Below are 17,535 nucleotides of genomic sequence, written 5' to 3'. Positions count from 1 at the left end.
GAATAAAGTCAGCCCCAGGAACAGGGTGAGCACCGGGAGCAACCCGAGCCGGCACTGGAGGTGGACACCGTTGTTTTGCCATTGGGACGGCCCGTCGTGCCGGGATGCCTCCAGGTTCCCGTTATTTAAGCTGTGGCAGAGATTATTCGAAAGCATTTCCCACTCGTATAAAAACCAGATGCGCTTCGTCACGCTGCGCTCACGCCAGGATTTGCAAACAAAACGGAGCTGGGCTCTCAGCATCCAGTGGGGATAATTACTCTTTGCGGGGGAAAAACAACAGGGAAGTGCAGGGCTGAGCTCGGAAGCGGCCCGGTGAGTTCGCCGCGTGCCGTCGTGCCCCCGCCGCCCCCAGCAGCCCCCGCAGGAGCTTTCGGCGGGGAATGGTGAAATTTGCTCCTTTTCTTCTGCTTTGCCACATCGATGCCCCCTGAGCCCATTAGGGAGACCCAGCTGCAGCCGCAGCCCTTACATCACCCAACGCAGGCGGTATTTGCATGAGAAAGCCCTCTTTGGGGGGGGAATTGCTGCTTAATTACGGAGCAGCAGTCACTTTAATTAGCATGTCTCCATGCTCCCTGGTACTTTGCATGGATTCAAATGAGCTGCTCATTAAGGACCGGCTCTAGGACAAGCTACGCCCGTTAGCGGTGCGTTAAACGAATTAACCCCGGTGGGGCCCGGGGGGGGGTTTCAGGGCCGTGCACGAGGACGCGGAGCTGCGGCCATCCCCGAGCAGAGCCATTCCCACCCCACACCCTCACGGTGACCCGTCAGCTCCGGAGGTGACGCTGTTGCTTTGCAAGCGTGGCTGCAGCCCGAGCTCACGCCGTGCAGGGGGCTCAGCGTGCACCGCGCCCAGCGCAGCACCTCCCTGCTTTGGGGTCTCCTACAGCGGGACCGTCGTCGGACCCACAACCGAACTGCTTGCAAAAGGGGAGCGCAATTTGGCCGGCATCCTCACTCCCCGCTGCCGTCGTCAGGAGCAAATCTAATTACTGGAAGGCGGCAGGGCCATGAAAGCGGATGAAGTCATCTGCTTTCAAAGGCGCCGAGTGACACCCGGACAACGGGGCTCCGCTAATCCCTTCTGCAAAGATGCAAATGGGTCCATCGGGCTCCGCTGCGGGCTGGTGGCTTTGTCTGGCGGCGGGTTCATAACCAGCCCGGTGGGGACAGAAAGGCCGTGACCCACCAACCTCTGCGGGTTCCCTCCAGGTTTGGGTGGCTTTGGGCGGCCCAACCTCGGCGCTGCCCCTCTTGCTGCTGACTCAGCTGCCGGGCTGCGCTGCTGTCACCTTTTCCTGTTGCTCAGCTTCCTCAGGGCGGGCTTTCCTCCCGGCCCAGCGTTGCCCTCCCTGCGCCCTCCTGGGATTCGGCTCCTGCATCGCACGATGCTGGTACCCCAAAAAGTGGGCAGCGGGGGCAGCTGCTCTGCGCCCACACCGCAGCTGGGACCGCGGAATCCATCTCCTCTTGGGGGTCTCTGTTCCGCATTGACCCCTTCTCACCCTCCCCCACGGGCCGTACTACACCCCCATCCAGCAGAAGGGCAGCGGCCGAGCCGCTCATTAACGGGGCCGTTACCCAACCCCTCCCAACCCGCCCCGGCATTGTGGGGTCGGCTTTGTTCCCCGCACCGCGACCGATCCCGATGGCACCAGGCAGGTATCTCGGCGCTCAGCGGGGCCGGGGGATGCGTTCCCCCCTCAGCTCCCAGCGAGGGCGACTTTTCTCCGGCTGCTCCGTAATCCGATCGTCCTGTCACGGTTCCCGGGAGCGGAGCTGCCCAAACAAAGCCCCGGAGCATCCTCGGCTCCCGCGGCCGGGGGCTGCAGCTGCGCCTCGGAGCGTGACCGATCGGGAATGAGCCTTCGCAGCGCGTCTAATGCCGTTTGGACAGGGGGCCTTTCATGCACTCGTGGGAGCGAGGCCCCGCCATTGAGCCTGCGGAGCCCCGCGCTCCAGCCAACCTCGATCCCACTCCGCGGGAGCTGCGCGGCCCCACAGCAGCGTCCTCGGGGCACCGCGGGCCGGGATGGGGACTGGGGGCAGCGGGGGAGGGAGGAGGGGTCGGCGGCTGGGGGTGGGCGGTAGAAGTGGGGTCAGTGTGGGAGGCTGAGGGTGGGAGATGCTCCACGTTGCCCTGGCCTGGTCCACAGCACCTTGTGTGAGGCCCAGGTGGATCGCGGATATTCCTGCCAGTGAGAGCTTTGGGTCCAAAATGCATCACCTTTTCAAGTCCTCTTTAGCCACATTAAGGTCAATATCAGGGTCAGAAAGGTCTGTAAAACCTTCGTGTAACATTTACGTGTGAACAGCTTCTGTGGTAGCAGTAAAACCCTATCAGCCACATCTCTGTGCCTATAAAAACACAGCTGCTCTCAGCACTGCTGCCACAGGATTTATCTGGGCTTTGCTGCCCAATGCATTGCAGGCAGCCCCGGGGCTGCAATGGGTCTCCATGTGGGGGTCTCCTCCTGCTGGGGGTGGTCCATGGGCTCTTCATTTGTGGAGGTGGTTTTGGGTGGCATTGGCTGATGGAGCTCAACAAGTGGGGAAGGGGAGGAATGGAGCGGGTGGGAGGTGGGGGGGGTCGGGTGGGAGCAGTGTGGAAAGGGAAGGTGAGGAGATAAGGGAGAGAGGTGAAGGGAGAAGAGATGAAGAGATGAGGAGGTGATGAGAGGGGGTGATAGAAATGGAGAAGGAAGGGGAGGTGGAGGAGGAGAAGCATAAAGGGGAGAAAGAGGAGGAGGGGAACGGGCAGGGAAGAGCTCTGACACCTCGCCATGCCCCAAGCTCTCCTGCTGGCCAACACCCAGGCACAGGGAATTCCCTGCCCTGCTGCAGCCCTCACTGAGCACAGCCCTTCCATCTCTAGGGGTGAACGATGAGATACGGGGGGGGGGCACAGGGGGCTCTCCTACAGCCCATCAGGAGAGGGGGTGAAATCCGAGCATCTGAAAGCCCCATTGCACCTGCCCTGGGGTCCTGCTGCAGAAACAGAGCCGGGATGGAAACAAAACAAGAGCCGCAAGTGAGCAAAACCTGCGTTTTTAGGGAAAAAAAGAGACAAAACTCCTCCTGGAGCCAATGTTTGCCTTGGCACCGAGCGCTGCTCCGCCGGACCCGCCGTCGCCCGGGGACCCGCAGCCACGTGCGATGGTGCGGGGGGAGCGCTCCCCCCCTGTCGGCCATCAGCGCTTTGAAGCGCGGGGCAGGAAATGAAGAGCCGCCTTCAAACGATCGCTTGTCTCCTCCGGGGTTGGGGAAACGAGAAAGGAGGCAATTTCCTCATCCCCGCAGCCAGCTTGGTGGGGGAGAAGGCGCTTTGTTGGAAGGGGATGTGCAGCTGGTGAGCATCGCGAGGGAGCGCCGCCCCCCCGAGGGCATCTCCCAGCCTTGGCCAACCTCCGAGCTGGAAACAAACCGGGCTGTGCAGGGCTGGCTGCGGGGAGCAGCTCCGCTCCCACCCGCTCTGCTTGTGGGGCTCGCTCTGTGCCTCCATCCATCCCCACTCTGCAAACCATATTCCAGGGCACTGAGTCTCCCTCGGAGCTTTGCCAGCCGTTCACTTCAAGGGTTTTCTTTTTCTTTTTACTTCTTTTTTTTTTTTTCCCCAGTGAAAAGTGGCTTTTTGTCCCAAACGCACGTTTTCATAGAGGTTTATTTTGGCCCCGAGCCTTTATTTGTGTGTGTGTGTTAAAAGAAACACGGCGAGGCAGCGCCGGGCGGTGGGAGGACGGAGGGGTCAGTCCTGCAAAACGTGGGGGAGGAAAAAAACCCAGCATCTATTTGGGCCTTTCCACCAGAAATAGCGCCCAGGGAGCCCGGGGGAGTCGATGGTTCTGCAGATCCGCCATCTCCAGCCAGGACTCTTGGGCAGCCCTCAGAGCACTGATGTGGGCTGCTCGTCTCCATCCCTGCACCTCCAATGGACCTCAGACTGATGTTAAAGGCCCCTTGGCTCCATCTTTTGCTCCTGAAGGACCTCAGTGCTGTAGGTTACTTATGGCAATCCTCAGCTCTCAGATAAACACCAAAATGATGCCTCAGGGTGTTGGTGTCCATTGGCATCTCTGAAGGATCTCTGTGGTAGGTCACTTGTCTCCATCCCCAACCCCTCAAGGACTTCCAGCCAATGCTGTAGCTTGCTTGTATTCATCCTTGTGTCCCTTGATAGACACCAAACCAACCCATCTCTACCCCCCTGAAGGATCTTACCCCAACATTACGGGTTGCTTGTGTCCATCTGTAGCTGCTGAAGAACCTCAAAGCGATGCTGAAGGAACCTCATCTCCATCTCTCCCTGCTGGACCTGAACCCACCCAGCAGAGCCCATCCCACCCCCACCCACCGCCTCTCCCTGGACGCTCCCCACACCCCGAGCTGTGCCGGGGGCTGGAGACAGATCGGAGGGGAAGGAGCCTTCCAAATTGACAACATATGGCCCTGCCTTATCCCAGGGCCCAGTAAATAGGTCTTTCATGCTGGGCCGGTTGCCATAGGAGCAAACACGCAGGAAATATCCCAGATAACTGGAATAGTGGCAAAAACATATGTTTTGGATAAAACCCAGCAGAGAAATCGCCCTGTTTAACCCCTCCAAGGTATTTTACCCACCAAGCTTTAACCCTTCGCAGCATTCACAGCGTGGGGAAACTGAGGCACAGCCCAATGCAGGGCGGCTTCTTCCCTGTCCCCAGCCAGCAGCCAATGGTGGCTCCCAGGGCCGCCTCCCCCCTCCTGCAGCCGCCTCTTCCCTTATCAGGACGGATGCTCTGAGCTCTGCACGCACCGTGCTTTGATTTGCCAAGGAATTTGCTTTGCTCTGCTTTATTGTTTTTTATTCTTTCCCCCCCCACTTTTCAAGCCTCAGCCAAACTTCTCCTTATCACATCTGGAGAGCAGCAGCCTCCGAGTGCTGCCATGGTGAGAAAGGGAGAGCCAGCTCCAGCTCCATTGCAGCCCGGGGATGTGGATGGGGAGGAAAGGCTCAGCAGGGCCCGTGTGGGCACCTCGGGGAGGAAATTCCTCAGCACACGTTGCTGCTGCTACAGCCCTCACCTGCCTTGTGCAAAGACAGCTCTTGGCTGCAGGCGGTGAGCTGAGTCCCACAGCTGCAGTGCTGTGCTTGCTCTTGGGAAGGGGACGCATGCCACACATAGCCCTGCACGATGCAAACATTCCTGTGCACTACAAGCATCCCCGTGTGCTGCAAACAACCCTGCAAGCTGAGAACACCACAGGATGCAAATATCCTCATGCACCGCTCCAGAAATCCCCGCAGGCTGCAGCATCCCAATGCACTGCAGGCAGTGATGCAGGGAGGGATGCTGCACTGAGCTGGTACTTCTGGTGCTGTGCTTTAAATGCTGCTGATGGGAGGGATGTGTGAGCACCACGAAACCCCCCCGGCCAGAGCACGGCCCTGCTGCCTCCTCCATAGGAGAAACGCTCCTCATCCCCAGCAGGGCACCTCTCTGGTTGCACCTTGATTCCGGGGCATCCCCACCTGCTCTGCACACGCAGCCCCAGCTTCACTTTCCAGCTGCATTTCCATCTCTTTGGCCTTTTTTTGTTTCAGCCTTTTAACCCCCCCCCCCCATCAGGGGTTTGTGAGGTTTAGCAAAATAAACACCGCCGTCACCACAGCCCTCAGGACATGTGTGATGGCAGCAGCTCTGCAGGGCGGCTGTGGGATCGTAGGGGATGCATTTATATCATTATCTTAATGGGGTTTCCCCCTTTTTGCTCGCTGCAGCACTGCAGGCCCCGCACATCGGGGGCTCCATGGGCACTTTTCCTCCCCAGCCCCCAAAATCCCACTCAGAGTTTGGGTTCCACCACCCCGTGGCCATCCGTCCCTTCTGTGCTCTTCCTGCTACTGCTCAGTGCTGTCCCGGAGCTGTGGGGGGGGTTTGGGGTGTTGGGGGCCGCCGTGGGGTGCGCGCTCTCCCCGCCCTGCCCAGGAATGTGTCTGCTGATATTAAATAGACCTGCAGGCACTTCGAGCTGAGCCCGCTTCCTCGCCAAGAAATGACCTCAGCGTTTGGGAGGCTTTCACCTTTTTCAAGCATTTTGCTTTTTCCTCCCCCTCCCGCCCACAGCTGCGGGGCCGACCCGGTTTAGGGGATCTTGGCAGCTTTTATCCGTGCAAACCCCCCCTGTGCTGCCCGCAGGCTGCCCAGACCTGTGCGCCCCCATTCTGGATCCGCATCCACAGCTGCACCCCACATCCCTTCCAGCCCCTCCATCCCCAGCCCCTGCACCCCATCTCAGCAATGGCTGCAGTGGTCCCAGCAAACAGGGGGAGCAGGGGGAGCAGGGAGGTTCCCACCCCCCCGAGGCCCCATCACATCTGGTGGGCAGATGTGGCCGGGCTCTGCTGCCCAGATGGGGACAAGCAGGGAAATCCCGGCACGGGCCGGGCTGGGCACATGGCACGAAGCAGCCCCTGTTCATTGGGAATTGGACTTCCATCTCCCGGCCCTACATGGTCTGGGGCTCTCTGGGAATGGAGCATCCCGTGTCCTGCAGCTCCATCCCAAATCCTGCTTCTGCGCTCACTGCCCCACGTCCTGCACCTGCCGTCCTGCACCTCCATCCTCCACGTGGCTTCTGCTGCTGCATCCCATTCTGCACCTACATCCCATCTCTGCAGCCCAAAACGAGCTATCTATGACCCAAGCTGGGGTAGGCAGCAGGCAAAGCAAGATGCTGTAGGGGATGAACCAAAGGACGGGTTTTCCCCTTGAAGAGAAACCTTTACTGCAAACGGGACCAACTTCCCACTGCTGCAACGAGCTGTGCTGGGTGTGCACCCAAAGCTCCTTTTTGCCTGCAAACCCAAATCTGTGCCCACCGGGAGCCTCTGGGGGAGTGAACCAGAAAACCCCGCATTCAGCCCAATGCATTCAGCCTAATTATCCCCCGGCTGCAATCTGTGATCTCCGGGACAATTAACGGTGCTTAATCCCGGCTGAAAAGCACACGGGGTCGGGGCGGCGTCTTCCTGCTGCCCCTCGCCCGCTGCCGGGGTCTCGCTCCCAGCTGCAATATAAATATGCAATTAAAGGACCCCAAAAGGCCCCGTTAATGGCTCAGCTGAAGGTGGGGGGAGCACTGGAAAATGGGGACAAGAACGGAAAGAGGCTTTTTGCAGCTCAGTAACCGAAGCCGGCAGTGGGAGCGGTGGGTTCGGGGCCGTGGTGGGATGTGCAGCTCGGGGTGGGTTTGGGGGATGCTCTTTTAGGGGGGAGGGGGGCGCTGCCCCGGGTTAATCCCTGCACTCCTCTCGCTCCAGCGCTAACAACCCCTGGCAGCTCCGGGCTCGTTAGCGCTGTGAAAAGCAATTAGAGGCTGGGAGTGGGGCAGCTGCCGCCCTGAGAGAGGGCAAGGAGGGGGGAAAGACCCTGAGCTGCCCCCACAGCTCCGGGCTGTGGATGGGGCTGTGTGGGGCCACAGAGCTCAAAGGAAACCCTCGGCACCATCGGTCGGTTCCAGAGTGAACGGAGCTGCAGAGCAGCGCGGGGCTGAGCCCGCTCCCAGCTGCACCAAACAGCCCCCAGGTGGCACAGAGCTCGGCCGTCCGATCCCACAATTTATTCAACCCATAAAAACCGCAGCGGGCGCAGAGCCGGGCTGACCCCATAGCACTGCACTGCGGTGCACAGCCCTGCGGGGTGAGGAGGAGGAGGAGGAGGAGGAGGAAGAAGGTGGTGGGGCTCAGGGTGGGGGCAGCCAGACCTTCTGCGTGCTGACCACGTCGCTCAGTTTGCCTTTGATCTTCAGGAAATGCCGCTTGAACTCCAACCCATCGCCCTGTGGGGGGACAGTGGTCAGTGCGTCCCACGGTGGTCAGTGCGCCCCACGCTGCACTGCCACGTCCCAACGACCCCATTTGCACCCACCTCCCCCCCACACACTGCCCTGAACCCCACTGTGCCCCCCATCCCGGCACCCACCTTGGAGAGGCGGAAGTCCACCAGGATCCTGCTCTCCATCTCCAGCAGGTTCACCTTGAAGATCAGCTTGTTGTTCCTCCGGTCCGTGGTGGAGATGGTGACCTGTGGGATCACGGCAGAGCATCAGGGGGGCTCAGCCCCATCCCTGCACCCCCCCCCCCTCAGGCCCGGCCCCACCTGGTTGGTGCAGCTCTGCTTCCAGCCGTAGCCCATCTTCTCACACACGTCCCTCAGGCTGCGGTAGGAGCCGTCGGCATCCAGCTTGGTGAAGAAGCGCGTCATCCTCCTCACCAGGCGCTGCCAGGGGTTCTGCAGCACAGAGAGCATCGGGAATGATGCAAAGCTGCAGCGCTGTGCCCGCATCCCACACCTCAGCCCCGCTGTGTGGATGCAAAGTGCCCCTTGCAGCCCCAAAGGCGCACCAAGTCACATCCCTGGTACTGCACATCCTTGTGCAGCGTTAGCAAGTTGCACCCCCGTGTGGCAAACATTGGCAGCTGCATGCTGGTGCTGCAGAACAGTGTGAAACAGCACCCCTGGTCCTGCCAAAATGCACCCCAAGCATTTCAGGTATTGCAAACCTGCATCCCCGGCACTACAAACATTGCCAAGTCGCATCCCAAGTGTAATAAATGTGACACTGCAGAATGGCACCCCCAGCATTGCAAAGCAACCCCTTAGCACTAGAAATACTGCAAAGCTGCACCCCAAAGGTTGCAAGCTTGTAATGCCAGGATGCAAACACTGCAGAGATGCACATCCAAAAGGTCGCAGCGTTGCACAGCAGGTCCTAAGGGAACACACCTGGGAGGAGCCTGGCGTGCCGAGCAGCTGGCTGTTGAGCAGCATGTGCTCAGGGCAGGCAGGCTGGGAGAAGCTGATGCCCTGCACCAGGCGGTCGATGCTGCCCGTGCTGCCGTCCCACAGCGTGCCACCCGTGCCGGGCTCAGGCTGCGATGTGGAGTAGCTCGCCTTGTCCTCACTGCAAGGCAAGCAGATGGGGTTGCAAAAGGGATGGGTGAGTGGCTGAGAGGACTGCGCCTCTTTGGGGTTCTGCATGCACAAGTAGGGGAAGGATGAATGTGGGGTCACGTGTGCATCGAGCTGGTTTGCACCAGCCGTTGCACTCCCACACTGCAGAGAGGCAGCGTGCAGCAGGGAGCTGCATTGCTCACCCCAGGGCACTCTTGACAGGAGAGAAGTCTGTGTCAGAGCGGATGTGTTTGGGGAGGGCTCCAGGGGACTCGGTGACACCACCTGAGGACACGCGGCTGCGCTTCGTGCCTGCAGAACAGCAAAGAGCCAACGCTGTGCACAGCGCGGGCAGGAGTCGCACTCTGCCCTACAGCCCTTACCCGGCCCTTACCCTTCTTCAGGGGCCGGCAGTACCAGCGGTCCTTCTTGATGTCGGGGATGGTGATGCGAGCTGTGGGGCTCTCGGTCAGGATCTTGTGCAGCAGCGCTGTGGGGAACAGGGTGCATGTAGGAGCTGTGGGGCGGTGGGAGGCAGCGCTGCCTCCAGCTGCGTACCTAACGGCGCAGAGTCAATCTTCCTCCATGGCGACAAGTAGGTCTTCCTCTCCTTCCAGTCACTGTACTCCTGGCAGCTGTCGCTGGGCTGATCCCAGGGCAGCTCTGAGGGAGAAAGAGAGGCACAAGAGATTGGCAAAGGGAGGCAGGAGCACCGCCTTCCCATTTGCCTCCAAAAGGCTGCGACGTGCCAAGGTGCACCATGTGCAGTACTGCTCTGTGCCGTGCAAAGCACGCACTGCAACACCACTGCAACCTCCCACGTGAGGCATCGCCGCTCTGCTCCACACGGGGCTTCTGATTCTCACCCCCACCTCCCCCATGCATCCCATATACACCCCTCATGTACCCCACACCTCGCTCCCCCTGTGCCCACCTCCCGCCAGCATGGCAGTCAGCACCACGCCGCATGCCCACACGTCCACAGGCTCAGCACGGAACTCGGGGCGCCGCAGCAGCTCGGGGGCCACGTAGGGCAGCGTCCCACACATCTTGTTCAGCAGCCGCTCGCGCCCGTTGTGCTTGAAGACGGTGGCCAGGCCGAAATCGGAGATCTTCAGGTTGTCTGGGTGCAAAACGAACAGGAAGGGTCAAGTTAAAGGCGACGAAACCCGGCGGGGAGTCGGGGAGGGGGGGCACACCTCGCTCATCCAGCAGCAGGTTCTCCGGCTTGAGGTCGCGGTGCGTGATGCCCATGCTGTGCAGGTACACCTACAGGGGGGATGAGGGGGGTCACCGCAGCCGGCCGGGAGCAGCACGGCACCGTCCCGCAGCACTCACCACACCAGCAATCAGCTGCTGGAAGAAGCGCTGCGCCTCCGGCTCCGGCATCCCGATGTCCGGCTCTGCAACAGCAGCGAGCAGTGAGGGCAGGGGCTGCAGCAAGTAGTGAGGGCAGGGGCTGCAGCTTGCAGCACGGAGCGCCCGCTCTCACACTGCAACGCACCGATGCGGTCGAAGAGCTCCCCGCCGCTGCAGTACTCCAGGAACAGGTACTGCGTGGCTCCCTCCCGCCGGTGCCCGTAGAACTTGACGACGTTGTCATGGTTCAGCATCTTGTTGATGCAAATCTCCTTCTTGATGTTCTCGGGGCAGTCGGCTGCGCGCTTCATGTCCACGATCTTCACGGCCACGGCCTCCTCTGTGCGACGGTTCACGGCCAGCTGCACCCTGCAGGGGGAGATGGGCTGGGTGCAGCACAGCAGTGCAATGGGTGCAGCACAGCAGTGCATTGGGTGCAGCACAGCAGCGCATTGGGTGCAGCACAGCAGCGCATTGGGTGCAGCACAGCAGTGCAATGGGTGCAGCACAGCAGTGCAATGGGTGCAGCACAGCAGTGCACTGGGTGCAGCACAGCCGTGCAATGGGTGCAGCACAGCCGTGCAATGGGTGCAGCACGGCAGCGCAATGGGTGCAGCACAGCAGTGCATTGGGTGCAGCACAGCAGTGCATTGGGTGCAGCACGGCAGTGCATTGGGCACGGCAGTGCAATGGGAGCAGCAGTGCACTGCGTGCAGCGACACAGCGCGACCTGCAGCGGACCAGCGGCGCGCACAAGAGCTGCCCGCGCCGTGCAGGCGGGGGGGGGCACGGCAAGGCCGCTCCGCCAGCTCCAGGACTCCCGCCCCGCCCCGCTCCCCCCCCGCACTCACTCTCCATAGGCGCCTTCCCCCAGTGTCTGCACCAGGTCCCAATCCTCCACGAACGGCACGGCCATCCCGCACCGCGTTCAGCCCGCACGGCCCGTTCCCGCCAGCGCCACGTGGCCCCGCCCCCCGCTGCGCGCGCAGCCCGAAGCCCCGCCCCCTCCCATCCCCGCCCCCCCGATACGGAAACCGGAGCGGAACCGGGAGAGCGAACGGGGCGGACAGGCGGGTTCCGGTAATTCCCCTTTAATCAAAGCCCGGTAACGCCGTGATTTCCGATTCGGTGGCTGCTCTGCGGTATAAAACCCCCCGCGCGCAGCAGGCGGGGCCACCCCAGCTCCTCAATGGTATAAAAACAACAGGGAACAGAACGACAGACGACCCCCAGCAGAACAGAATCCCCCCAACATCTCCGCACAACAACGTCGGGGCAGCAGCTGCGCGGCTCTACGTCCGCGACAGCCCGCGGTTGTCCAAGTCCTTCACCTGCAAGAGACGAGACCACGGGCAGCACCGACCCACGGGCAGCACCGGCAGCACCGGCAGCACCGGCAGCACCGGCAGCACACAGCGCCCCAACGCTGCGGCCACATGAGGCCCAACCCCTACTTTGTATATCCGGACCAGCCAGTGCTCTGTGGTGTACGCCTCCTCCAGCACGTCCAGCTCAAAGTCCTTGTTCCCGATCTCGGCGTTGCGCACGCGGTCGTAGCCGGGTGGCCGCTCTGCAGGGACACAAAGCAGTGCTGGATGTGGCAGCATGGCCCATGGGCACACAGTAGTGCTGGATGTGCCAGCATGGCCCATGGGCACAAAGCAGTGCTGTATGTGGCAGCATGGCCCATGGGCACAAAGCAGTGCTGTATGTGCCAGCACAGCCCCATGGCTAACAGGACATGGTGTGGGACACGCACTGGCCTCGGTGTAGACCTGCCCGAAGCGGTAGTAGCACATCTTGTACATCAGGCAGTTGAGCAGCACTGGGGAGCCCTCGCGGTCGACGCGGAACTCTCCGGTAGGTGTGTAGTAGTCGTGCTCCTTGATGTGCCGCCCCGTGTCCGTGCTGCCGCCGATACGCACCATCCACAGGAACTTATTGATGTCTGTAAGGGATGGGGGTGAGCGGTGGGTGCATGGGGGGCCGTGGGGGTGCTGCGGGCTCTTACCATCTGACGAGTAGCCGGTGAGGCCGCCGAATATCACCAGCACGTAGCTGACGTCCAGCTCCCTCATGATCTCGTAGGCTTTCTCCTCTGTCGATGCCATCGCCTGCAAGGGACCCAACAGCTGCGAGGTGCCACAGTGCTCCGGCACAGCGGGCGCAGAGTGGGAGCACCTACCTGCCCGACGCGGGAGATGTGCGTGTTGTTCCAGGTGTTGTTGTCCACCAGGATGGTGCGGTTGGCCATGGCGGTGATCTGGTAGCCGTAGTCCCACCACGACATCACCTTGGCGTCCTGCAGCCAAACACAGCATGAACCGTCAGTGCTCAGATGGGTGCCGGCACCCACCGGGCTGGGAGCGCGGTTACCTCTGGCGTGTTGTGCCGCAGCCAGTAGTAGGCCTCCCTGAAGTCATCAAAGATGATCCTGCTGCCGTCCCCGCCGCGCGCCGACAGCACGATGGAGGGCGATGAGTACGCCTCGCTGGTCACCCAGGTCGAGTGAAAGGTGTATGTGATGAGGAAGAAAGCCATCACCAGGATCATGCCGCTGGCAACCTGCGGATGCAAACAGGTGTCACCGCAGGAAGGGAGAGAGCACCTCCCTTGTGCCCATCCCCACAAGGATCAGCAACTGCTCTCCTCTTCCCCACGGTCACAGGCTGCCCCAGCGCTCACTTCATTTTTGATGGGGTAGGTGGAGTCTTGCTGCTTTTTGCTCTTCTTGTCTGGTCGGCTGATGTCCAGGTTCTTCATGTAGGTGGACAACACCTGAGAAACGCCGATGCCGGAAAGGATGCACATCACTGGAGCCAGCACCAGCATCAGCCGCACCTGCGGGCAACAGCACAGCCATCAGAGAGAGACCACCTCATCATCCTCGTGTCCTGCTCAGTCCCACAACATCACACCAGCCCGAGCAGCCCTCACCATCACAGCAGAGAAGTACATGGAGGTCACACCATACATGATGATAAAAATGCGGGCATCCGAGAGGTTGCTGAAGCAGTAATAGAGACCAACTGCAACAAAGAGGAAAGAGAAACAGGTGAGGTTTGCCTTAGCCTGAAAGAAAATCCATCTGGTGGAGACAAGCAGCACGCTGCAAGGATGTAATAAACCCAGAGCGCACCAAAGGGTCTGACTGCAACAGGGCTGGGCTCACCTGGGAACATGAACACAAGGAGCTGCAGGTCAAAGTAATAGGAGGACCAGGTGGTGGGCTGGTGCTCTGAGACAGAGGCGATGATGGGAATGTTGTTCTTGGCATAGGAAGGATCCAGCAGAGAGTAGAAACGCCCCGTCCATGGGGAGATTTTCCCTAGCAGAGAGGAGAAAATCAGCATCAGTCCCAGCACAGCCAGCAGTGCCAACAGGCTCTGTCACAAGGGAGATGTGCAAAGCTGAATGAGCAATCCTGCACCTCATCTGTCACCTCCATTACTCAAAGCTCTGAATTTCCTTTCTAAAATAAGTGTGATTTTAGCCCATGGAAATTTCTGCCCAACCGAATCCACACGGTGCAAGCAATAGTGCAGAAATCACAACTGACAAAAGGTGTGCCCTTAGTGAGGGGTATTCAGTGGGAATAGCCGGGGGGTGATCTGAAAAGTCTTTTCCAACATTAATGATTCTATGATTCACAGCACGGGAAAGAGACGAAGCCAGCAGCAAAACATGCTGAGCAACATCAGTATGAATGGGATCACCGTTAATTGAGCTACCTGTGAGCATCAGCACAGCCCCGACTGTCAGGAGGACAAAGCCAACCAGGGAGATGACGCTCCTGAAGAGGACTTCAAACTGCTGCGGGTTCAGCTTGCTGCGGAGGTAGTCCACAAAGGCATGGATCTGGCACAAGCCAAAGACGCCCAGGGCAGCCATGTGCTCTGAGGAGAGGACAGGCTGCAAGCAGGGGAGAGTGTGATCAGACATGAGGAAACGACAGCTGAGTCACTCCAAAAAGACCTCAGCAAAATCAGTGCTAAGGCCACGACTTGCTGAAGTCATAGGAAGCCGATCCCTCCCTGTGGACACGAGGAATTTCACATCAGCCTTAATTCTGATAGGAATGCACATGAAAAATGAACTCTGAGAGCCTTCCTTGCTGTGAGCTCTCCAAGTGAAGCTTCCAAGCCCACAAAACCTATATTCTCCATACCAGGACACTAAAGGTGACAAAGGGGCAACTGCTTCCCTTGAAAATGCTGCATTCCCTGCTGTGTGGAGATGTGTGAACTTCCAAGACTTCCTGAAAGACAAGCAGTGCTGGATGGCCTCACCTGAAAGCCAACAAAGGAGATCTGCATTGAGAGGATCGTCCCCAGGCAGTACACAGTGCAGTAGGCAACATAGATCCTGTGTGAGAAGCGGCCAGTCAGCATCAGCACAAGGACGTGCAGTGGGATTAGGTTAATCAGGAAGACGTAGCCACCCCACGAGGAGACCTGGCAAGAGAAAAGTGAAAAACACCAATTCCAGGGCTGGACAGACTGCGTGGTGGGGTCCAACAGCAAGTCCTGGGATCACGTGCTCTCCCCAAACGGGGCACTATGAACAGCCCCAGCTGCCAGAACCCCGAATTTATCACATATCTGGGTGCCAGGACAAGGAATGCTCACCATGTAGAAATAGGCAAGAGCACACATCGCTGCCCAATAGATAGAGCCAGTTTTCACAGCCTTGATCCACATGTAGTAAGTTAGCAGCATGCAGAAAATGGCAATACCTGGGCAGAGAGACACAGCGAGGTCAGAGGAAGCTCACATCACCCTGAATGTCAGCGTAACCTCAGTGTCAACATACACTGGAATGTCTGACTGCATTAAAAAATACTTATATAAAACCCTGCCTATCTTGGTGCTACTTCACTAGAAAGAACAGCACCTTGCATCAATAGTGGGAAAACAGTTCCATATCTGACTGCAAGATTGAAACATGATAATGTTTAGTATGCAGCGGCTCACATGGCTTCTAGCTCCACCAGCTACCCTTTGGCAAACAGTGATTCCTTATGTGGTCACCCACAGCCCATACAGGGAAAGGTTTGTCTTCTTAAAGGTTTCCTTGCTCTGAATGCTTCAAACTCACCTTCGTTATCGTAGGATCCGGCAACAGAACGAGAGATGTACCCAGGCACAACTGCAATCATGGCAGCAGCAAGAAGCCCCGCGCCCGCATCCTGGGGAGCACAGAGGGCAAAGAGAACCATCAGATCACAGCCCTGCATGCACAGATACGCCTCAAAAGGATAAAACTGAAATGGTGCTCCCCATACCTTGAGTTCTTTGGTGAGGTGGTAAGTCACAATGGTGGTGAAGGAGGAGAAGAGGGGCGCCAGGAAGACGCAGACGTTGCGGATGTCGATGGTGATGTGGAAGAAGTGCAGCACGTGGTAGATGGCTGCAGAGGTGATCATCAGCCCTGCAGGATGGACGTGGCACCATCAGTGGGTTGAATTGGAGCAGCCAAAAAGGCGAGAAGGATGGAACAGACAGGAGCTGCTGCCCTCTCAAATCCACACCCCGGCAGCCCCGCATTGCTCAAAGTGCGTTCTAGCACAGCCAGAGCCTGCTGGCCTACCTGGATAAATGGTTCCGCCGATAATCCTGCCCAGGGGGTACCACGCTCGGTCATCAAACCAGTTGTGGAATTTGTAGAAGCCTTCCTCTGCCAGGAAGCGAGTTGTGCGGTAGTTGAAGTACCTGCAACAACACCAGCACCTCCGTGTCCAGACACAGCTCTGACAACTGCTGGGAGCAAACACAGCCCAGCAAACAGCAGCCAACATCCGCTGATCCCAAGGAGGAAAACCCAGAGGGTGGGGGGAAGATACTTACGGGTCAAATTCATGGATGACACTTTCAAATCTTAAGACAGAAAAGAGCCTCGTGGAGAAAGCTGCAAACACAAAGAAGAGAAGAACGAGTTTTCAAAGGAGCCAGTACTGAATGAATAACAGCGTGCACTTAGGTCGCCCTGTAATGACAGATGGGAGTTTGGTGGCCTCAGGAAGAGCTGAAGGAGGAGGCAGTTCCTGGGGTCGTGCATGCAGACTTACACAGCACAGCTGCCATGGACAGGATGAGGAGCTTGAGCAGCGTGTCCTGCTTCTCATAGGAGAGCCGGAGGAACCCCAGCTTGGTCATTGTCACATCAAAGGAGGGAACGGACACCTGGAAACCTAGAAAGCAGAAATGGAGGTGATCAGAGAGAATGGGGCTGGGCCCCTGCGTGTATCTGCTGCCTCCCTCTCCTCCTTCAACCTGGATCCCCCAGAGCTTCACCTGATCAGTCGGCCCAAATCTTGGCCGAGGCTTCAACTTCTTTCACGGGGAGCAGAACTTCTTTGGGGCAGCTGTGTCTGTTTCTCTGTGTGCAAAACAAGATAACCCCGAGCTTTCAGCAGCCAAGGGACCAAGGCTGGTTTTCCTTGGTTGAGCTACAAGAGATGAGCCAGAAGCCCACAGCGGCTGCAGATTGCTGATGTGAAATGCACGCATCGCAGAGGTTTCCTAACACAGATCTGCTCCGGTGGCACTGCGTGATGCAGCTGTTTGACCTGCTGTTGGAGCAGTGCTGTGCTGCCCACTCAGCCTGGATAACACACATAAGGCCAACCTGCACTGCTATGGGCTCCGTCCCAGAACGGGCTGATAAAGCCACGGTCCGTATCTCCGAGTTAAAAGGCGCTTATTTGGACAGGCTGAGATTGGGGAATAGCAAAGTGCAGCTGCAAATCACGCACTGACCCGGCAGAGATTCCGACCTGCAGCCGCCAGTCACCGGGGCGGGCAGGGAGGGTAAAACCAGCACGGGCCGGGCGATGACGGGCTGTTCTCTGCGGCAGCCCCGTGGCTCAGCACCACGCACAGCACCACGCACAGCCCCGCACAGCACCACGCACAGCCCCGCTCAGCCCCGCTCAGCACCCGCCCGGCCCAGGCCCGCATCCCGCCCCCCGCCCGGCCCAGGCCGCACAGCTCCCGCTCAGGCCCAGCACAGCGCAGTCCCGGCCCCGCCCGGCTCGCCGCGCTCACTCCCGGTCCCATCCCGCCCCGCACTCCCGGTTCTCCCCTCGCACTCCCGGTTCTCACCCGGCCGCCGCTCTCGGCCCCGCCGCCCCGGCCATCCACCCCGCGCTGCTGCCCCAGCCCGCCTCACGGCTCCGCCGGCTTCCCATTGGTTCGACGCGACGCCACTCGAGCGGCGCCGCCGCTCATTGAGCGCA

At 59.4% G+C, this 17,535-nt stretch overlaps 2 protein-coding genes across 2 annotated transcripts; both read right to left on the bottom strand.

The window, feature by feature from the left end:
- Nucleotides 1-4,855: 4,855 nt before the first annotated feature.
- On the bottom strand, nucleotides 4,856-11,274 carry CHEK1 (checkpoint kinase 1). The gene is made up of 12 exons (XM_072354879.1): nucleotides 11,150-11,274; nucleotides 10,444-10,667; nucleotides 10,278-10,342; nucleotides 10,139-10,208; nucleotides 9,874-10,062; nucleotides 9,498-9,602; nucleotides 9,334-9,429; nucleotides 9,143-9,251; nucleotides 8,772-8,949; nucleotides 8,145-8,276; nucleotides 7,968-8,069; nucleotides 4,856-7,824 (listed from the first exon to the last, which is right to left on the bottom strand). The coding sequence occupies exons 1-12, from the start codon at nucleotides 11,212-11,214 to the stop codon at nucleotides 7,729-7,731; spliced, it is 1,431 nt and encodes a 476-aa protein (XP_072210980.1). The 5' UTR covers nucleotides 11,215-11,274; the 3' UTR covers nucleotides 4,856-7,728.
- A 99-nt stretch (nucleotides 11,275-11,373) lies between these two features.
- STT3A (STT3 oligosaccharyltransferase complex catalytic subunit A) lies at nucleotides 11,374-17,487 on the bottom strand. The gene is made up of 19 exons (XM_072354838.1): nucleotides 17,402-17,487; nucleotides 16,592-16,676; nucleotides 16,366-16,488; nucleotides 16,145-16,205; nucleotides 15,888-16,009; nucleotides 15,583-15,728; nucleotides 15,396-15,486; nucleotides 14,927-15,033; nucleotides 14,588-14,752; nucleotides 14,030-14,210; nucleotides 13,471-13,626; nucleotides 13,236-13,327; nucleotides 12,984-13,139; nucleotides 12,675-12,863; nucleotides 12,484-12,600; nucleotides 12,310-12,412; nucleotides 12,058-12,246; nucleotides 11,753-11,868; nucleotides 11,374-11,629 (listed from the first exon to the last, which is right to left on the bottom strand). Exons 3-19 carry the CDS (start codon nucleotides 16,451-16,453, stop codon nucleotides 11,591-11,593), a joined length of 2,118 nt encoding a protein of 705 aa, XP_072210939.1. The 5' UTR covers nucleotides 16,454-16,488; nucleotides 16,592-16,676; nucleotides 17,402-17,487; the 3' UTR covers nucleotides 11,374-11,590.
- Between the last annotated feature and the right edge of the window lie 48 nt (nucleotides 17,488-17,535).

Source organism: Excalfactoria chinensis, chromosome 21, assembly GCF_039878825.1.
Source record: "Excalfactoria chinensis isolate bCotChi1 chromosome 21, bCotChi1.hap2, whole genome shotgun sequence".
Classification (NCBI taxonomy): Eukaryota; Metazoa; Chordata; class Aves; order Galliformes; family Phasianidae; genus Excalfactoria; species Excalfactoria chinensis.
The sequence above is the reverse complement of the archived record's forward strand: the minus strand, read 5'-3'. Positions and strand labels throughout refer to the sequence as shown.